The following is an 18,907-nucleotide window of genomic DNA, read 5'->3' as shown; positions in this document are numbered from 1 at the left end:
TAGCCGCGCGGGAGACGCGCTTAGTCGAACTTAAACACCGTTTATTTTAGCGAAATTGCATGCCGTGTCGTGTCTAACACGGAGATAGAAGCGTGTGACCTTTATAATAATTGAAAGTGAAGAAATTAAATGGTTAGTAAAATAATGACCCTTAACTAGGTGACAATTGCTGACCCAAGGCAGTAGCTACTCTATTTAGCTGAAGAGCTTAACCCATCTGATTCTCACACTTTTAGCCACAAACCCGGACTTCATATATTTTTCCCATTCATCCAACAAATAAGTACACTCGCAAAAGATTCCGAAAATATTAGTATTTGTTACTTCCTCCGCGCCTTGTGTGCACAGAGGATCTGAGGGCATATGACCCCTCCTACATGCCCTACGAAATGGCGAAATGGCTACCTGCTCTTAAAGTACGCCAGCTTCAACGCCTTGCTTCTCTGACGGGAATATTGTCTTCGGGTACCAAACCGGTTCTCATAGAACGTTTGGGCCAAGTACTCAACGGTGAACCACGATGTGCAGCCCAAAATGCTAGCCAAGAAGAATCATTAATAAACCACAAAAAACCGGCAAGCATTCTAAGTATTGACATGGGCATCCGAAACTTGGCATTTGCCCACCTGGTGGTTCCGCCGGGCCAAGCCGGCGAGTTAAAACCTCCTTTTTTGAGTGCGTGGTATCGCTTATCTGTTCCTACTTTTGTGGCCAATTTGGCGTCAGACAAGCAAGTTTTGGATTTGCACTTGGGTGAGGAAATGAAGCCGCAAAATAAGACATCGAAGGCGAGCAGATCGAATGCTCTCGACACACTTGAGGCTAGTCAGTGTGATGGAAAGGTGAAGGAGAAGGAGAAGGAGAAGGAGAAGGAAAAGGAAAAGGAAAAGGAGTCCTTTGCGCCCAAACTATATGCTACACACGCATACACCCTCATGTCATCTCTCCTCGCAACATATAAACCGACACACATTCTTATTGAAAGGCAACGATTTCGATCTGGCGGAGGTAGCTCTGTCCAGGAATGGACCATTCGCGTCGGCGTCTTTGAAGGAATGCTCTACGCGGTTCTTCGTTCCATACAACTGGAGCGGAAAGGCGACTTAGCCAACATTGTCGTCGAAGGTGTGGAGCCTCAACGAGTAATGAAATACTGGATGGATGAAGAAGAACTCGATCTGCATCCGAAAGGCAAGAAGACAGAGGTCTCGTCAACGAAGAAGATATCCCAATCAATGACTCCGAATAGACGCAAGCAAATCAAAATAGATCGAATTGGCAAACTCCTCTCGTCATGTACTGGATCAGACGCTGGTGGCATAGGACCAGCAGACTTAGGTGGTCATATCGGCATACAGTTCGGCGACGACCGTCGGATGCATGAGGTAGTTAAAGCCTACTTAAAGAAATGGGAAAAGAAGCTGAAAAGAACCAACGCAAAGACAAAAGGAGGCTCTACCAAGCCCACCGCTTCTTCAACCACTTCTTCGAATAAGGTTTCTCATTTCGCAATGGATGATTTACAAGCACTGGAAATCGAGAAACTTGATGACCTCGCTGATTGCCTGTTACAAGCTATGACATGGTTAGAATGGCAGAATACGCGGCAAAAAATCGCTCGTTGTGGACTTGAGGCGGTTTCATCGAAGATAGGCAATTGATTCGCTTTGATTTGACAACGACGGCAACTGAATACAACACTTTCCTGATAATGATTTGCAATTAACATATCACCCACGTATTGAAGTGTCGTTAACCTCCTACGACAATCTGAATAATTGGCAGGATCCAAAAAAAAAAACAAAAAATTTAAATTTAAATGGATTTGAACGGTAGACATTATGTTTCTTATATACCCCTGTTTGAATAATACCCACCTTCTGTTTTTATTTAATCTTTCAACATGATTAGATTTTAACGAGCATGCCCCATTACCGTACTTTCCTTTCGAGGTTGTTGTCCAGGCATGTGGCCGCGCGACAGCTATCGACAAATCATTGTTTGAGGAAAACCGTTGCCAGGGTCTCGACCATCCAAGGACCAAAGGCCAAACGGGAAATCTGAAACGTGAAACAAGCCTGGTGGAGAAAAATTCAGCTAGAAGTTCAAATAGAAACAAACCAGTCCCGAGGACTGAGCGCCAGTGTGCAGCAAATGTCACATATTTAATACTTAGTGCGAAGAACCCCTGGGCGGGCCATTGGATAATACTAATAAATATAAACCATGTCGTATCCGACCAATTCTGGAAAAATGTTTTACAAACGGAAATCATTATGGGGCAACAAGAAGAACAGACATTTTAAAGGGCTAAATGGATGATAAGTTTACCAACGTACAGTCAATTATTGCGCCTCTAACCTTGATATGCCTTGCATAATTTATGCATGGGCCAACGAAATAGTAAATAAGGGAAGACAAATACGCCGGCCTGAGGGCATAACAGGACAAAAAACTAAACCATTCAACTCAGAGCCGGGGTTGGCAGGCTCCAAATTTGCATATGTGGAATACAACTCTCTACGATATTCAAACCCCCAGCTGCGCTCATCAGACTGGGACGATTTAAAATAAATAAATAAAAAATAAATAAAAAAATAAATAAAAAAGATAAACAATAAACAAATGTACAGTACATATAATGGCACCATCAATATATAAACCTTGTTGGCTAAAGTAATCTATCAAAGAAAAGAAGAGAAAGATAAATAAAGGCAGAATAAGGCAGCCAAGAGACTGAGACAAGAAATGGCCGAAAATGGAATTCAGGGGATTTCGGAAAAGTTGATTGGGCGAGGAATAATATTCCGAGAACTGAAAACTGAACGTCTAGGTAGTTTTCCTTGGCCCGTACCCCTATATCCAAACTCCCTCAAGTCCCATACCTCCGGAAAACCAGATATCTTGCGCAAGAAGAATAGAGAAGAAAAATCGAGGTTGAAAAGCAAGTCATATCCCCGTCTCGAACTATTCGACGCTTCGGAATGGTGCACTAGTGAATGAATCGCTTTTTAATCCCCCGTAGCACTAAAACAGTCCATAGTCATACTGGTAGCCCTACCTAGGGTTGGAGGCTTTAAGGACTGTTGTAAAAATTTGAGCAAGGCATTACGGGTAACTTTTTGAGGTACCCTCCAGGAACCACGATGCTATAGTGCATTTCTTAATAGTAATAGCCTCCGGTGGGGATCGGATGCACTCTGGTGAGGAACCCTGAGGAAGTCGTAGGTTTGGCGCGAACAGTGGTCCCGGTAGGGTAAGGAGGCAGCGGGACTTTGACGGGAACACTAACTGAAGAAGTTGATGGCAGTGCAGAAGTCACGTCGTCGTCGTCATCACTTGGTGTAGTCGGATATGGGTGTGGTGTGACCACCTCTGTCGGTTTTGGGTTGTCAAACGTTGGATCAACAGCCGTTGGAGTAGCGGTCTATTTAACTATTGTCAGAAAAAGTGCAGCAGCAGAGGTCTATGACAAATCATACCACTGTGACTGCTTCCTCAGTAACAGTTACAATAACAACAGGTTTGCATGGGGAGCCACCAGGTCTGCCCGGCCGATTAGGCTTGCTGGGTTTACTGTTGCCAGGAGTGGGTGACGGTTCTAGGGTAATAGTAGTAGTTGTCGTCGAGGTTGTTGACAACGTAGTGGTGGAATCAGAGATAGGATCTACACCAGCGTCAGGGGGCTAGAACATCCAAGTCAGCAAGAGTGATTTCTTTCTCTTTGAGATTCATGGACATACTGGGGTGGGCTTCTGGTGTTGAGGAGGAACGCCAATGGTGACAGTTCGAGTGACCACGACTGTCTCGGTTCCAGTTCCGAGTGTGTAAGTCACAGTTGCTGTTTTCGAGCTGATGGGGCCTGGGTTATCAGCTGGAATGGTTGGGAATCCACTGGTAACCGAAGGAGGTCCGTAAGTTGGGGTTGCTTGGCTATCACTGGTGGAGCTGGTCTGGATGGGATTAACACCAGAGGCTGAGGACACAGGCAGAGGTCGAACCGTCACGGTGATTGGGCCGGAGTCTGAGCTGGCCGGGGGCGAATAGTCAGCTGGAATGCTGGTTGGGAATTCAGCTGTGACCGAGGGCGGTCCGTAGGTTGGAGTCACGTCGGTGGGAACCGAGTCGTCAGTCGGGTTACCAGTTGGGAATGCTCCTGTGACCGAGGGTGGTCCGTAGGTTGGAGTCACGTCGGTGGGAACCGAGTCGTCAGTTGGATTACCAGTTGGGAATGCATCTGTGACCGAGGGTGGTCCGTACGTTGGAGTAGCAAGGCTGGTGGGAATCGAGTAATCGGATGGAAGGCTGGCTGAGTATCCAACTGAGACTGTAGGAGGGCCGTAACTTGGAGTCACTTCACTGGTGCTGGTGGGTGAGCTGTAGGGGGTATCAATGGGATCAACGTCGCTTGAAACGGGCAGAATCGACATGGCTGGTGGTGGGCCTGATGGATATTGACCGGCAGCGTTTGCGTTTCCGTCGTTGGATCGAATCGAATCATCACGGTAGCCAAATCTCTTGAGAGGTTGAGCCTGGGTAAGAGCTGCCGCCGTTACGGTGGCAGCAATGGATAGCTTGCTGATGAAATGCATTGTGGAGACGAAATGGCAATCAATGCCACTTAAAATAAACTCAAAGAAGCAATCGTAAAACAGAAGAATTTGTTTGATGTTCTTTTTATCAATAAAAGAACAAAATCAGTACCGCAAATGTCGTCAAGTAATGACTGCGAAATCAATTCGCGAAGGGTAGTCCGTAAAGAACGACTGAATTGGGGAGAAATAACGACCCTGTCGCTAGAGTTCTAAAGGAATGTAGAACAGAAAAATCTGAACGAACAAAAGAGTGTGAAAACAAAACACTGAGAAGGTGAAAAAGGACAAAAAGAGAGAGAGAAGAAAATATAGAAACTCAGAGGAGAGGTGAGATACAAAAGGGCATTCGGATTTCGTCCCGTTTCTGAGAGTGGGACACTCTTTCTGCCGCTTTGGCAGACCATCATGCTAACAAGTGGAGCATTCCCAGCAAGCCCCATAGTCCCTGCAATTCGTTCTCATCGACGTTATTCGCCCAGGGGCCAAACCCCAACTGAAGTCCATGGCGGATGAGACATAAGCTCATTTCCTGGCCGGTTTAGGCGAGATACTCCGTACAATCGGGATACATAGCTGTTTTCCTAGTTCCAAACGAATAGCCGTAGTTGACAAAGGCCTATGATTTGTTGCAGAGAATTAATAGCAGGGTTGTGAAACTAATTCTGAATGCTCATTTGCATGAATTCCAACAGAAGTGTGATGATAGAGACTTGCCCAACCACCTCAACCTCGGGGTTGAAGTGGTCGGTATGGTATCGGGCAGTATAGGCGGGGACCTGACCTGACACACGGAGAATATATGCGCTAGCAAGGGGTTGAGTGAACCTCCAATTAGCGTCGTCTCTCAGCGTTAACTTTGATTGCAGGGACCAGCGCCAAGTGAGTCCCGTTGGACCTGGGCTTTTGGAGTGGCTTTGTTTGACAACGAAGCTGCCATAGCGAAGAACTCGGATCTCACAACTCAAAATTCCATGTTCTGGAATGGAGCTCGCAGAGAATTGTGCTGAATAACCGGGGAGAAGCGCTCTCAATCAAATTGGCAGGGTAGATCTTTATATCTTGGCCAGCATCATATCCAACCAAGGCAGGGCAGCCTCCCAGAGTCCGAAGAGTCCGAATATCTAAAACGCAAACTTGAAAACCGCACGAATGGTATGATGACAGAGCTGAGAAGGTCTCACCAGACCAGTTAATGTGCATGACGATTGGCGCGATCGATGAAACAATCCACAGAGGGTTGGCTCGACGTCGTGGGATAATGGCCAAGCATATACTCCGTATAACTGCTGCGTACATACCATACCCCTGGCCAGTAGCTAACGTCGCCAATCAAATATCGAGGCTTGCTCGAGCAAATCACAGTGGCTCAACGCGTCTCTGACATCATTGCAATTGCCGTCAAGTCCAGCATTCCCATCAGGCGTTCGGGAGAAGAGTTTGTTTTCCTTCATACTTCTAGGATGTAGATTTATTACTGGTAATAATGACCAAGCGGCACATGCATCTGTGAGGTATGATTTATTGGGGGGTCGCCACTTCAACATGGAATGTTTCGTTGCTGATGTTTGGACGGAAAACACAAAATGCGCGGGCTGGAACTCCGGCGTTTCGCGTGGGGCAGGGGATGTTATTATCGCATAATGTTAGTCACTCCAAGCCAATGCTCGTCAAATCAAGCTATCCATGTCAGACGCGGGAAGTACGGAGTTCAGATGAGCGGCGGCTGCTTGGTATCCCCATTTTACCACATTCATCAATTAGCGTGTCACCACTCAGCGACATCAATGTTTGTTTGTGATGAACCAACCTCGCCCACCCGTTGCATCGGCAGGCGTCACGGCGCGGGAAATGGGTCCGTTAATTGTTTCAACCGAATTTCGGGCATTTATTTAATGCTGCTACCGAAACCGAAATCCGTGGAATAATGGAACTCTTCCGATTCAGATGCACGCTGCCAGGCATTTAAGCTTGTGGTTATTCAGTGGGTTATCACGGAACGACGAACAATTTGTATGTCCATACCTCACATGTTGAGCAGTGTGCTCTCTTTAAGATTGTTATCGTTTTACTCTGCGTACTTTCAATTTCCCTCATAACTAACTACGAGTAGTTATCCACTACAGGTGGTGTCCGGGAAAATGCTCCTAAGGCTCCGGAAGTTTAACTTAACTTCAACACTAAATATTCTTACTTCCTGCTTATTATTGCCTGCTTTCAATGGGTGCAGTCAACATTTTTCGAGTGCAAAATGGGGTGAAGGGACATTTGACCAGTCAAAAACATTGTACACATCCATGAGCAGGTCGAAACCACCGATTCTACTACCACATTGCATCCTAGCTCATCCATGAGCAAAACGAAACCAAATGTTGGCCGATGAAAATAACTAGTATTCCGCTATTTAATCCGCCTTTTTCTCGAACAATCTCCTACTGTTGAAAACCACTACTGAAGTTCTTTCACCGACAATTCGCATACAGCTTGATTGCTGGAGTGCTAACTGCCGCCTAGTTATCTCCCGCACCTTGAATGAGAATGTCGGCCATTCCGCCAATACCATCGAGTCTCTCATGTTGGGTCATCAGGCCCTCATCTCCTAGTTTCTGCAGGACGTCCCCAATCCAGTTCTGGCAATTCTATCCATTCCATCTATTCGAGTCGTGTTGGCTGGGACTCGGGCGGCGATAGCACCAGCCACGTCGATACTTCGGTTTATTATGGCAATGTGCACAGAACCGGTCATGTTATCGCTATTCAAAGGGTCATAGCCTTGCAGCTGGTGAATGGAGAGATTTTTGGGGGGCGGCTAAGGCGTGAAGAATATTACCATTTGTGTCGCCTGGTAGGCTGAAGAAGACGGCAGCGTGGCAGTTAGGTATGGTGTCCTCCAAGACCCGCCTGCTCCAGACCAGGATGCGGATATAAGTCTCATCCATCGCTGGCAAGGCTAGCCCGGGATCGGGCCAATCGGCGTAATGAAGGTAAGCGTGAACACATACGCAAAGTATTCAATCACTCAACAGTGAAGAATAGACCAGATGATATGGACAAGCAACGCAGAAGGGGGTTATCTTCGGCGGGGGAAGGAGCTACATTTAATGGCTTGGGAGGCCACAACGATGCAGATAGTATGGATGCCGGATAGGCCAAATTCGCTCCAAGCCGACATTCGAATTCAACTGCAATTCAAGAAATGTCCCAGGTAGAGCAGTCCCAATGAGCAGCAAGCCTTGGACAATACAAGTGACGAGGAGCTGCAGCGGACAGGCCGGGAATCCGGACCTGCAACCAAACTATAGCATCCAGTTGCGCGTGTTGTTAGATGCCATTCTCACCTCCAAGTTGCAATACCAAACGTATCAATTGGTGATGCATCATGGGCCAGTCTACTCTAATCGTTGTTCCAGGGTGACGATTCAAGGCAACGGCGAAGGTGATGAGATCATACACAGAAACACTGCAACTCTGTTCCGTACTTGCAGAATCACTTTACCTCGCCAAGACTTGAGATGCCAAGATCTACGGCTCGGGAAATGATAATGAAGCCATTCATGGATAGCAGGTGGCATGATGCTAGCATGCTGTGAAGCATCAAGCGGGATGTTGGATCTACGATGTGAGGGTCCAGTTTAAATTATTTGGCCCATACTGAGGCTTATTGCAACGGCGTCCAGGAGCGCAGCCTATGTCCCGAGGTATCAATTTCACGCAAGAAACACACTTGATATCAATTATCAAATGCACAGGCTCAAGCAAATATATGGTACCAGCAAACTCAAAAAAGTTCTCTAACGATGAAGTACAAACTGCCTAGATAGCTGCGCAAAAAACGGGAGGAAGAAGCAAAGCCCTCATTCAGACAAAGCTGGTGGATGAATGGTCTGCCAACTTGGTCAGGCGCTTCAAGCCTTACAATGTATACCATTGCAAGATACTCCTCACATTGGTTCGGGAGAACGGAAAGGAGGAGATTCGCATATTCGGGCATCTGCTTCGTAGATAGCATGTCTATGAATATCCGCACAGCATCCCAGTACTCCGGAAACCGTCCTGCCCACTCCCAGCCAAAAACCGCTGTCACTTGACCGGCCTCATCGACCAGCATATTCCTGGGACTGAAGTCGTCGTGAGCAAAATGGATAGTATGATTGTGGCAGGGATATTCCTAAGCATCTGACGCCATAAAGCGGTTGAAATCATTCTCGCTCTCAAACGGCCCACTCCAGCGGGAATAATTAATTGCCTCAATTTATTTGCCTGTTAATTGCCGAAGCTCCTCAAGGTAGCCAGCAATCTGGCGGCAGGTGTACGCTCGACGGCCCTGGGTTAAATACATCCAAGCTTTGTCCAGCGGCTCGCCGTGCATATAGTCTATGACAATATAGAAGGTTTTCCGCACCTCGACAAGCTTGATCTTGTAGGTCTTTGACACAGGAGTGATTGCGTTGACAGCAATGAAGTTCATAATATCACGTTCGAGAACATTACATCCTTCCTCCACTACTCGATGTTCATCCAAACGGATTGCGCGGGAATTCCTAGTATAGAGCTGGAGATATCCTGATCGTAGCTGTCTATAATTTTTTGATTGGTTTATGCGTGACTGCACTGCGAAGCAGAAACAAGACGACAATACAGAGTGCATTTCCGAGTGAATGAGTTCATCCAAGAGCCACTTCAATGTATGAATAGAACATTCAAAAAAAATTAAATTAAAATTAAATTAAATTGAAACTAGTTTGAACGGAATGAATGAGGGATGCTGCTAGAAAAAAAGGAAGCACGGCGGCGTAAGCATTGACGACCGCGCTTGGCTCTATCGTTAAGCTTTGGAAAGGCTCAAAAAATGTGCTCTTTTTTTTTTTTTTGAATTATTCTGAGGACGCTATATGATACTAACATATTTCATTATTTTCAGCTAAAATATGTACAGTGGGTGAAGTTATTTTTATATCACTATTTAAGCTTTTGGCGTGTATATCAGCCAAGGAACCTCGCTAGCACAGAATGTATGTATCTATTCAGATCAGTTAAACCCACTCGAATATTTAGCTTTCCTGGATAGAAATAACAACGCCTGGCAAAACGAAAATAACTCTGGTAGTAGAATATTCCAGAATAATAATAATTTCCCGTCCTGAACAATTCCCACGGCTTTCCTATTGTTATTGGCACAGCCTTGAACACCCACTTCTTACCCATGGCGCCTAAGCTTGAAGTTCGATCTCTACATCACCTGCGGCAGACATATCATACCTCTCTCCATGATTTCATTTCATCTTCAGATGGTTTCCGGGTCCTGGATACAGTGCCCGCAAACAAACTCCAGGCAGGACGGCCAACCAAGCTCTATGTGTTGGACTCATCTTTCAACCCTCCAACAAAAGCCCACCTCAGCATCGCCAAATCAGCCCTGCGCCAGCATGAGTACATACCAGCTGTCAGACTCCTGCTTCTTCTTGCTACACAGAATGCCGACAAGCCTTCCAAGCCGGCTTCATTTGAGGATCGACTCGTCATGATGCGGATATTTGCCGAAAACATTCAGGCCGCCGTCACCCAAGCCATCGTCAGCCGTGATAATGCTCAGGGAGGCCAACAGAGCGCACCAACTGTCGATATCGGAGTAACCAAGTTACCATACTTTATAGACAAAGCGGCGGCTATTTCCACATCGGATTTCTATCCAGGTTCGCCTGAACAGATTCTCCTTACGGGATACGATACACTAGTTCGAATCCTTGATACCAAATACTATCCCCCCGAACATACTCTTCAGCCCCTAGGCAAGTTCTTCGGCCAGCATAGATTAAGAGTGACGTTCCGGGAAGATTCGGAGTGGGGCCGGCGAGAGGATCAGGAATTATTTTTACAAACTCTAGCCCAAGGGGCCCGGGAACACGATGGAGGTAAGCGAGAATGGGCTGAGCGTATCGAACTGGTTGAGGGGGCGAAACCTGGGGAAGAAGCTGTGAGCTCAACGAAAGCTAGAAATGCGGCGATGAATAACGATGTCGATGCCCTAGAAAGATTTGTCACGCCCGATGTTTGCGACTGGGTAATATCCCAGCGCTTGTATGTTAGTTCATGAATGTGATGGTTTTGAATGACGCGATTTACTCTATCTACGCATCCTCTCGTCTACTCGTCTACGTACTTCCTTTAGGCCGGCTCTTTTCCGCAGGGCATTAAGAGTAACGGGCGGTTGCATCCCTCTTCTGGATGAAGGAGGAATAACGGTGATATCTAGACATTGACGTTACGATAATGGTTCAATGACCCGTAAGACTGCTCATGCAATCCCGATAACAAACACTGGTCGAGCCTGCACAATGACACACTGGTCGGCCAAGGTATTAAAAGCTCGTGGATTCTACAACCGATGTGAATACCAGCTTAAAGCCATCCAATATATACATGAACCACACGTTGCAGAAAACCAGAACCCAGCCCGAAAACATGCCCATAACACCATCAATGCCATAGCTATGAAGTTAATCCATACTTAAAAAAAGGGGGTCCAAAATGCCTCCACAAATGCTTCTGACTTCTGGTTGCTCAAACACTTAACCCCTCTCCATCTTCATCCCTCCTCTTCCCAAGCATATAAACCAACCCACCACTAACCATATTGGTAAACCCCAACCCCATAGCAGCACCCCTCACAATCCCTCTAGCGTTCCACTTTTTCATGAATGGTTGCTTCCTCTTCGCGGCCAGGAGCAAATATAAACCCGACCATGCGGCACTCACGCCCGCCGCATCGACCTTGTAGTCAAGTAGATTGAGGTATGTGGTGAATAGGAGAGCTGGTGGGAAGATCATTGGTAGAGGCTGGAAGGGACGCATATGTTGGGCCGCGATGAGCGTCGCGAGGAGAGTGGGTGGGAAAGAGTTTTCTAAAACATGATGCTCAGTTAGCGCTGAAGATTTACCAGCGGATTTTCAACAAGGGACCTCATCAATGAGTGTGGACGGTATTATTGAGGGTCGTTTCGCTTACCTCCCCATGCGCGTGCATATTGCATGAGCGATTGATTTTTTGGGGGTGGGTTACTCCCTTCTTGCGTCATTGTGGCCAGTCAACACTTCAGGAAATATGGGTAGGCTTCAAGTTATGTTCTGCGTCGTCAAAAGCAGGTATTTTGCGGGAAAAATTTCTCTGCTTAAAATATCGTCGGAGGGGTAAGGGTATTTAAATTTAGGACTCTCTGATCTGGGGTATTTTAGCAGGAGGTGGAACAACAACTTTCATCGATAAATAGGAGCTTGAGGCTGCCAATCGACAACCAAAAGCTTAAAATTAATGAAAGCGGCCCGCGCTTAACAGCCGCGATGAATGTTAGCCGCGACTTGATACATCGTTTCCAGACAAACCCAGACAACGACGCAATTTGTAACTATAGACCATCAACAGCAATGGTGTACAAGGATTGCCGTAGTTGATGATTGTGTCAATGTTATTGCCAGGTAAGAGTGAAGATTGCAAACTGGAAAGCATATATATTCGATAAACAGCTGAGCATGCACACAACGGCCCGGCTAAGCAACATAACCAATTTAGCAATATTCATAGCTATCTAAAATCCAAACCCTTGACTTTTGAGCAACCCATCGATTTTTCCTTTTTAACCATGGACTCAAGCTTGCTTTGAAAACATGTTACAAAACGAATAGTTAAATCACGTGATCTCAAGCCACGATGGTCCCAAATCCGTTGTGAGCGACATCAGACATCAACCATGAACTCTTTAAATATCTTGCGGGAGATTTGTAACGCAACAACATCTCCGGGTCTCGAATATATACCCCCCGCAGAATCCTCCCTCGCTACATAGGATACGGTAGCAACCGCCTCTCCCACTCGCTGTGGCGGAGATCTAGCGCGATCCTGCCCTTTCGATCTTTTTACGTCCTCTCTCCTGGGCTTTGAGGTCTCCACCGTCCCCTTCATTCAGCTTCAGACGTTTACACCCCATATATTCCACGGCGGGCCTCAACCACGATCCTAGAAATAAGATGTCATCTGCGACGGCATCCGGTGCGGATGCAAAGCCCAACGGCTCAGCGAAATCCAGAGAGCATAACCAGGGTAACCAAGACCGGAAATTCACACCCGAACAGAAAGCGGCCGTACTACGTGTTCGGAAATGTCCACCAACAGCGTTCTATGAGATTCTAGGTCTAGAGAAAACTGCGACTGATGGAGAGATTAAGAAGGCCTATCGGAGACTCAGTTTACTAACACACCCCGACAAGAATGGTTACGACGGAGCAGATGAGGCGTTTAAGAGTATGTTTAGTTTATATTCATATCTCGATCTCCGCAAATATTCTATCTTATAGGTTGGCCTATGTATTAAATATGGAGGCACATTTTCTTAACAATTCGGTGAGCCCCACTAATATGTTCTTACGGTCTATTTTAGTGGTATCCCGAGCGTTTCAAATACTATCTGACTCGGAGAAAAAATCAAAATACGACAAGTTTGGCGGAGATCCAGATAACAGATTTTCACCAGGAGCTTCCTCGTCATCTTCACCGTTCAGCGGGTTCAGCGGGTTCCCGCAAGGGGGAGGTAGAGGGCCTATGTTTGACGAGGAAATATCACCAGAGGAGCTATTTAACAGATTTTTTGGAGGCGGCGGTTTCGGGCCTTTCGGTAAATAAGCCTTATCCTATATCAACATCGTTGTGGTTGTATGCAACTGCTAATTAAAGTAAATAGGCGGAGGAATGTTTAACAGCGGCCCGCAATTTGTTTTTAATATGGGTGGAGGCCCCAACATCCGAGTGCATCAATTTGGCGGCTCACGACCTCGACGAAGACCGCGTGAGGCGGATAATCATTCTGGTGGCCAGGATCCCCCTGCCAGCATGGCATCATTTGCACAGTTTATTCCAATCCTTCTCATATTCCTCCTCCCACTCCTAACCTCTCTCTTCTCCGGTGCGACATCGTCTGGACCTTCTCTCCGATTCGACAGGGCTGTACCACCCCACACGATGCACCGAACAACACCCAAACTCAAACTCGACTATTTCGTAAATCCCGCTGAGGTGGAAGATTACAGTGCGCGCAAGTTCTACCAACTTGACCAGAAAGTTGAAGTGGATTATGTATCAAACCTACGCTATGACTGCGAAAGAGAAGTTCAAGCGCGCGACCAGATGATACAAGATGCCCAAGGTTGGTTCTTCCCGGACGTTGAGAAACTCAAGGAGGCACGCTCGTTGGAGCTTCGGAGTTGCAAGAAGTTGAATTCCCTAAAGCTTTGAATGGGGATTTGATAAGCGAGCATTTCCCCATTCACGCTCGTTGTTGCACTGATGATATGAATAGACAATAACATTCTGTTTTATTTTGTGTATGATCGGGGTTGGGCGTTCCGCGACTAGCATCATTACCCAGGGATATATACTAATTTTTGCTCTTCTCATTTCTTGTCTCATTTTTCTCTTACTTTTTTGCTAATTCGTTTTGCCTTGTATCTCATGGCATTATTTGATAAGCCTTTTGAATTGCGTAAATCATTTGAACATACTTCCTACTTGATTTTCTAACATTATAGTATTATATTGAGACTTTTTTTATATCTAATTGCTACTCTGATAATCAAAGCCGTATCGATCATCAAAAAAGCGAACGTAGGCGTCGGCGGAACCTTCTACTTTAGGCTAGACTACCGGATAAACTTTACCCGCGGGGCAATGAGATAATCGCAGCTTAGTCAAGTATCATCAGGCTTCAAAGCATTATTCGGCCGCCGCAGCGATGGTATGCTCCACGAAGGGAGTAACAAATATCCTTAGTCTCCTGTTTGTTGCAGCTGCGAATGTGCTGAAACATTCGACATAAGCTAGATTTATTAGATATAACTTACGCAAGCGAACCCGGAATCTAATCATGGCGGACTCTGTTGATGCGGACAAGGTAGTACTCCCCATACATCCCCGTACCCATAATATCGATATCGCGCTCGTCGTTTCTCTCAATATTCCCACTTCATTTAGCATTCGCCACTGACCACTATGACTACCAGATCCGCAACAAACGACTAGCCAAGCTTGGATCTCAAGCGTCAAGTACAGCTCAATCAAACTCTCAGCAGTCGGGTGACAAAGATTCAGAAACCGGAACCTCATCTCCTACTTTGCAGGAACCGGAACCTCAAAGCCCACAGATTAATATTTCGAGCGGGCTAGCTCCGTCATCATCACATCCCCCAACACCACCGCAGCCAGATATGCAACAGCCCAACGAGGGGGCACCCCGAATACGAATCAGACCTCCACCGTCACAAAGCAAGACAGAGTCTTCTGGCGCTCCGAGCACCAGCACATCTCGGATACCGCCACGACCTAGTGAGACAATCGAAGACTTCGAGGACAAAACTTTAAGAGCTGTATTTCGAGTTACGCTGGATGAAGGTCGACGTGTCGATGTTCACGGGCAGACACTTAGTTATCTTGCTGGGCTGAGCCAAGAGCTGCAGGAGCAAGGTCAGGCGCTCCGTATCAGTATTGACGTTCTAGACCAGGCACTTCTAGAAGCCGCATCTAATACCCACAATGGAAATCCAATGGGATACTTGCTCCCGTGTTGGAAGAGGGTAACGAGGCTATATAAAGGGTTCCGAAAGCAGAATGCGGATGACCGCAAGTATGTCATAGTTTCGGAGGCAAGGCGGCTGTGTATGAGCTACTGTATTTTTGCGGTGACCATGCCAGAAATGTTTGGGTATGTGCCTTTCAGAAGTATTTCGATAAACTCGCAAATTTCTAATGAAATTGTTAGTCTTGATACTGCTCCCTCTTCTGCGCTAAAGTCTCACCTCCTTAAAGATCCAGAGGATGACTTGGGGTTATGTCATGACTTTATTACAGAAGCTATTAAGAGATCGAATGAAGATGAAACAGTTCTTCCAGCTTTTGTTGGCGCTGTCGAGGAAATGAGCCACGACCTTTCCAAGTTAAACATAAATATGGACTACAAGCCCTATGTGATGGTATGTTGAACAATTGCTTTGTAACTCAATTTTTATGCTCAGTATGATGATAGGCACTGCGAAACCTTGTTCGGTTCCCTCCTTTGGCTATCGCCATAACTGAGTCAGAGTTGTTTAACGCTCCTGTCGATGTTGAAAAGTTCGAAACTGCAACACTTCTGGGCCCCTGGTTTCGACTGTCTCCTCTACACCGTGATGTTCCATTGAATTATTTTGCAAGCCCTAAAACTCTGGATCAGGGGTCTATTCTCAATTCGCAAAGAGCCGTGCGCATGATGCAACAATTACTTAATTCAGATCTGTTGGATATCATCAACCAGCTTGTCCGAGCTTCGAAGCCCGCAAGGGAACGTGTCCTCGACTGGTTTGCCGCGTCAGTTAATCTCAACCACAAGAGAAGGGCGCTTCAAGTTGACCCTAAGACTATCTCTTCGGATGGTTTTATGTTCAATATCACCACATGCCTTGACCAACTCTGTGAACCTTTTATGGATGCAGCGTTCACCAAGGTGCCCATCCCCCCACCCTTCATGCTATCACTAGTTGGTTATAATGCACGTTTTGCTGACCTTGGTAGATTGATCGCATTGATATCGGCTATCTGAAACGGAATCCGCGAGTTCACATGAGAGACGAAACTAAGATTAATGCTGATCAGCACGCCTCAGATGCATTTTATGACCAAGTCGAGGAAGGAACATCAAATTTTATTACCGAAATATTTTTCTTAACTGCTGCTGCACACCACTATGGAAGCGAATCTTTAACGACCAAGCTGGAACAACTCGAGAAGGACCTTCGCCATATGGAGGCCCAAATCGATAAATTTGAACTCGAGAGACATAAATGGAGGTCTAATCCAGTGCAACTCAGAATGTTCGAAGATGCGCTGAAGAAGTACAAAGACAGACTTGATCTTGGTCTTTCGTTCAAGTACACCCTGCAGGGCATCTTACTGGATGAGACATGGCAAGCCCGGTCCATGCAATTTATGCGATACGTTATTGTTTGGCTATTGCGAATTGCATCAGGACGTAATCTCCCGACCGAAACTCTGAAGCTACCGCTTCCCGAAAACCAACCGGAGAATTTCAAATGCCTCCCTGAATACTTCGTGGACGATGTTGTCAGCAGTTTCAAATTTATCATGTGGAGTATGCCCCATGTGGTAACCTCCACACAGGGGGATGAGTTGATTATGCTATGCATCACGTTTCTACAGTGTTCAGAGTATATCAAAAACCCATATCTTAAAGCTGGATTGGTTACAATACTTTTCAGAGGGACCTGGCCACGGCGTAATGGTTCCAGGGGCGTTCTTGTTGACCTTCTCAACTCCTTACCTTTCGCCACAGAGCATCTTCTTCACGCTCTGATGAAATTTTACATAGAAGCAGAATTCACGGGGACACACACGCAATTCTTTGATAAGTTTAATATTCGGTACGAGATATTCCAGATTATCCAATGTATCTGGCCGAACACGGCCTACCGAGACAAGCTTCATAATGAAGCCAATCGAAACCTAGATTTCTTCGTTCGCTTTGTTAACCTCCTCTTGAATGATGTTACGTTTGTACTCGATGAATCGTTTTCGGCGTTCTTGACGATTCATGATCTTCAAGTCGAGCTTGCCCGTGAAGGATCAAGTATGGAGCAGAACGTTCGGCAACAAAAAGAAGAGCAACTTTCTGCGGCACAAGGCCGAGCAAAATCTTACATGCAGCTCACAAATGAAACGGTAGCCATGCTTAAACTTTTCACAGAGGCATTGGCAGAGTCTTTCACAATGCCTGAGATCGTACAGCGCCTGGCTGACATGTTGGATTACAATTTGGACGCTATGGTTGGCCCTAAGAGTGCAAACCTTCGAGTAGCCAACCTGGCAGAGTACGGCTTCAATCCACGCGTGCTTCTAAGCGAAATTGTCGATGTGTACCTGAATCTTATGGACAAGGAAAACTTCATCATAGCCGTTGCCCGTGATGGCCGGTCCTATAAACCATCAAACTTTGAGAAAGCAGGTGAAATTCTGCGTAAATGGGCTTTGAAGCCACAGGAAGACCTCGCCAAGTGGGAACGGTTACAGACCAAGTTCAGGATTGCCAAGGAGGCGGATGAGCAGGCTGAGGAGGATCTTGGAGAAATTCCTGATGAATTCCTAGGTTTGTTTAACGTTAACCATTTTCCTTTGCTGCCACAGCTGACTGACATAAAATACCCTTTGAAAACAGACCCCTTGGTGTATACTCTCATGGAGGATCCTGTTATTTTGCCCAGCTCCAAAGTTTCCATTGATCGTTCCACCATTCGATCCCACCTGCTCAGTGACCCGAACGATCCATTCAACCGATCTCCGTTGAGCATTGAGGATGTTATTCCAGGTGAGTATTTTACAGATTGCCAATTTCTAATCTCTAGAACACTCTTGCATATTCTGTAATGCTGGGGCTGACACACCAGCTTCTTTCTGCGAATTTTAGATACGGAAATGAAGGCTAAAATAGAAGCCTTTAAAGCCGAGAGAAAGGCTGCGAAAGTGGCAGCAGTGACTTCTTCCTCTTTGGAGCGCATGGATACGACTGATGGTTAATCGGGAGGCCTTACCCTAACTTCAAGTTTTTGGTTTTTTGTCTGTTGATTTACTTCTTTTACCTCACCCGAAGCTGCCTCCGTTATTTTATACAGCGGTTCTAGAACTCCCTGTTATGCACAAGTCTTCAATGCCATGACTTCATGATTAGAAATTTGCGTGCCATATAATTATTCCCCCAATATTATTTTTTCCCCTTCTTCTCTTGCTGTTTCTGAGGCACGCCGAGAACGTCTAATTTGGCTTTTTATGCGAGTTGCTTAAGTTTACTAGGCATATATTGCGTGGGGAATATTATCTTTTGTCTTTGCTTTCCATCGGGAATGGGAGTCTGCATGAATACTCCATCCAGCCTTGATGATTTTGACATTAGATGTCCCTGCTTAGTCTACTCCAGTTAGGTCTGGGACAGAGGGTTTCCTTTTAATTTTATTTTAATTCAGTCGTTTTATGTTTACGCTGTATAGTTTATATGAATCATCCCTGCACTTGGTCCGTAGCTCTGAAGTGAACGGAATAAAGCAATAACGTTTAGATCTAAGTGCTCACGGTTGAGTGACTAATTAGGTGGAGATATTCGTTGTTGATATATATATATATATAGGTAACCAAACCAAAAAAATAAAGAGCAAAAATTAGTTATTTAAGTTCCTTATCATGTAACTATTCAATGCCCGTTGCAATCCCGGAATTTTTTATATTAATATTG

At 45.9% G+C, this 18,907-nt stretch overlaps 7 protein-coding genes across 8 annotated transcripts; 4 read left to right on the top strand and 3 right to left on the bottom strand.

The window, feature by feature from the left end:
* Positions 1-48: 48 nt before the first annotated feature.
* BDBG_02613 (uncharacterized protein) lies at positions 49-1,661 on the top strand (the record flags this gene model as incomplete). The annotated part of the gene is made up of 2 exons (XM_002627896.2): positions 49-132; positions 184-1,661. The coding sequence occupies exon 2, from the start codon at positions 378-380 to the stop codon at positions 1,659-1,661; it is 1,284 nt and encodes a 427-aa protein (XP_002627942.2). The 5' UTR covers positions 49-132; positions 184-377.
* A 498-nt stretch (positions 1,662-2,159) lies between these two features.
* On the bottom strand, positions 2,160-6,685 carry BDBG_02612. Of its 2 annotated transcripts, XM_031720862.1 has the most exons (4): positions 6,618-6,685; positions 3,744-6,546; positions 3,483-3,686; positions 2,178-3,427 (listed from the first exon to the last, which is right to left on the bottom strand). In XM_031720862.1, the coding sequence occupies exons 2-4, from the start codon at positions 4,590-4,592 to the stop codon at positions 3,164-3,166; spliced, it is 1,317 nt and encodes a 438-aa protein (XP_031577198.1). In that variant the 5' UTR covers positions 4,593-6,546; positions 6,618-6,685; the 3' UTR covers positions 2,178-3,163. The 2 variants fall into 2 exon arrangements, with proteins under 2 accessions (XP_002627941.1, XP_031577198.1); XM_002627895.2 differs by having other exon boundaries at positions 2,160-3,427; positions 3,744-6,685.
* Positions 6,686-8,344: 1,659 nt separating this feature from the next.
* On the bottom strand, positions 8,345-9,278 carry BDBG_02611 (uncharacterized protein). The gene has a single exon (XM_031720861.1). The coding sequence runs from the start codon at positions 9,238-9,240 to the stop codon at positions 8,845-8,847; it is 396 nt and encodes a 131-aa protein (XP_031577197.1). The 5' UTR covers positions 9,241-9,278; the 3' UTR covers positions 8,345-8,844.
* A 271-nt stretch (positions 9,279-9,549) lies between these two features.
* BDBG_02610 (cytidylyltransferase) lies at positions 9,550-11,349 on the top strand. The gene has a single exon (XM_031720860.1). It carries the CDS (start codon positions 9,796-9,798, stop codon positions 10,684-10,686), a length of 891 nt encoding a protein of 296 aa, XP_031577196.1. The 5' UTR covers positions 9,550-9,795; the 3' UTR covers positions 10,687-11,349.
* BDBG_02609 (uncharacterized protein) lies at positions 10,663-12,180 on the bottom strand. Its single transcript, XM_002627892.2, has 2 exons — positions 11,599-12,180; positions 10,663-11,494 (listed from the first exon to the last, which is right to left on the bottom strand). Exons 1-2 carry the CDS (start codon positions 11,666-11,668, stop codon positions 11,154-11,156), a joined length of 411 nt encoding a protein of 136 aa, XP_002627938.1. The 5' UTR covers positions 11,669-12,180; the 3' UTR covers positions 10,663-11,153.
* Positions 11,548-14,330, top strand: BDBG_02608 (DnaJ like subfamily B member 12). The gene is made up of 3 exons (XM_002627891.2): positions 11,548-12,888; positions 13,025-13,258; positions 13,325-14,330. The coding sequence occupies exons 1-3, from the start codon at positions 12,615-12,617 to the stop codon at positions 13,873-13,875; spliced, it is 1,059 nt and encodes a 352-aa protein (XP_002627937.1). The 5' UTR covers positions 11,548-12,614; the 3' UTR covers positions 13,876-14,330.
* A 17-nt stretch (positions 14,331-14,347) lies between these two features.
* On the top strand, positions 14,348-18,833 carry BDBG_02607 (ubiquitin conjugation factor E4 B). The gene is made up of 7 exons (XM_031720859.1): positions 14,348-14,530; positions 14,640-15,337; positions 15,395-15,605; positions 15,659-16,114; positions 16,183-17,770; positions 17,840-17,989; positions 18,089-18,833. Exons 1-7 carry the CDS (start codon positions 14,504-14,506, stop codon positions 18,196-18,198), a joined length of 3,240 nt encoding a protein of 1,079 aa, XP_031577195.1. The 5' UTR covers positions 14,348-14,503; the 3' UTR covers positions 18,199-18,833.
* Positions 18,834-18,907: the final 74 nt, after the last annotated feature.

Source organism: Blastomyces gilchristii, assembly GCF_000003855.2.
Source record: "Blastomyces gilchristii SLH14081 genomic scaffold supercont1.3, whole genome shotgun sequence".
In the NCBI taxonomy this organism is placed as follows: Eukaryota; Fungi; Ascomycota; class Eurotiomycetes; order Onygenales; family Ajellomycetaceae; genus Blastomyces; species Blastomyces gilchristii.
The sequence above is the reverse complement of the archived record's forward strand: the minus strand, read 5'-3'. Positions and strand labels throughout refer to the sequence as shown.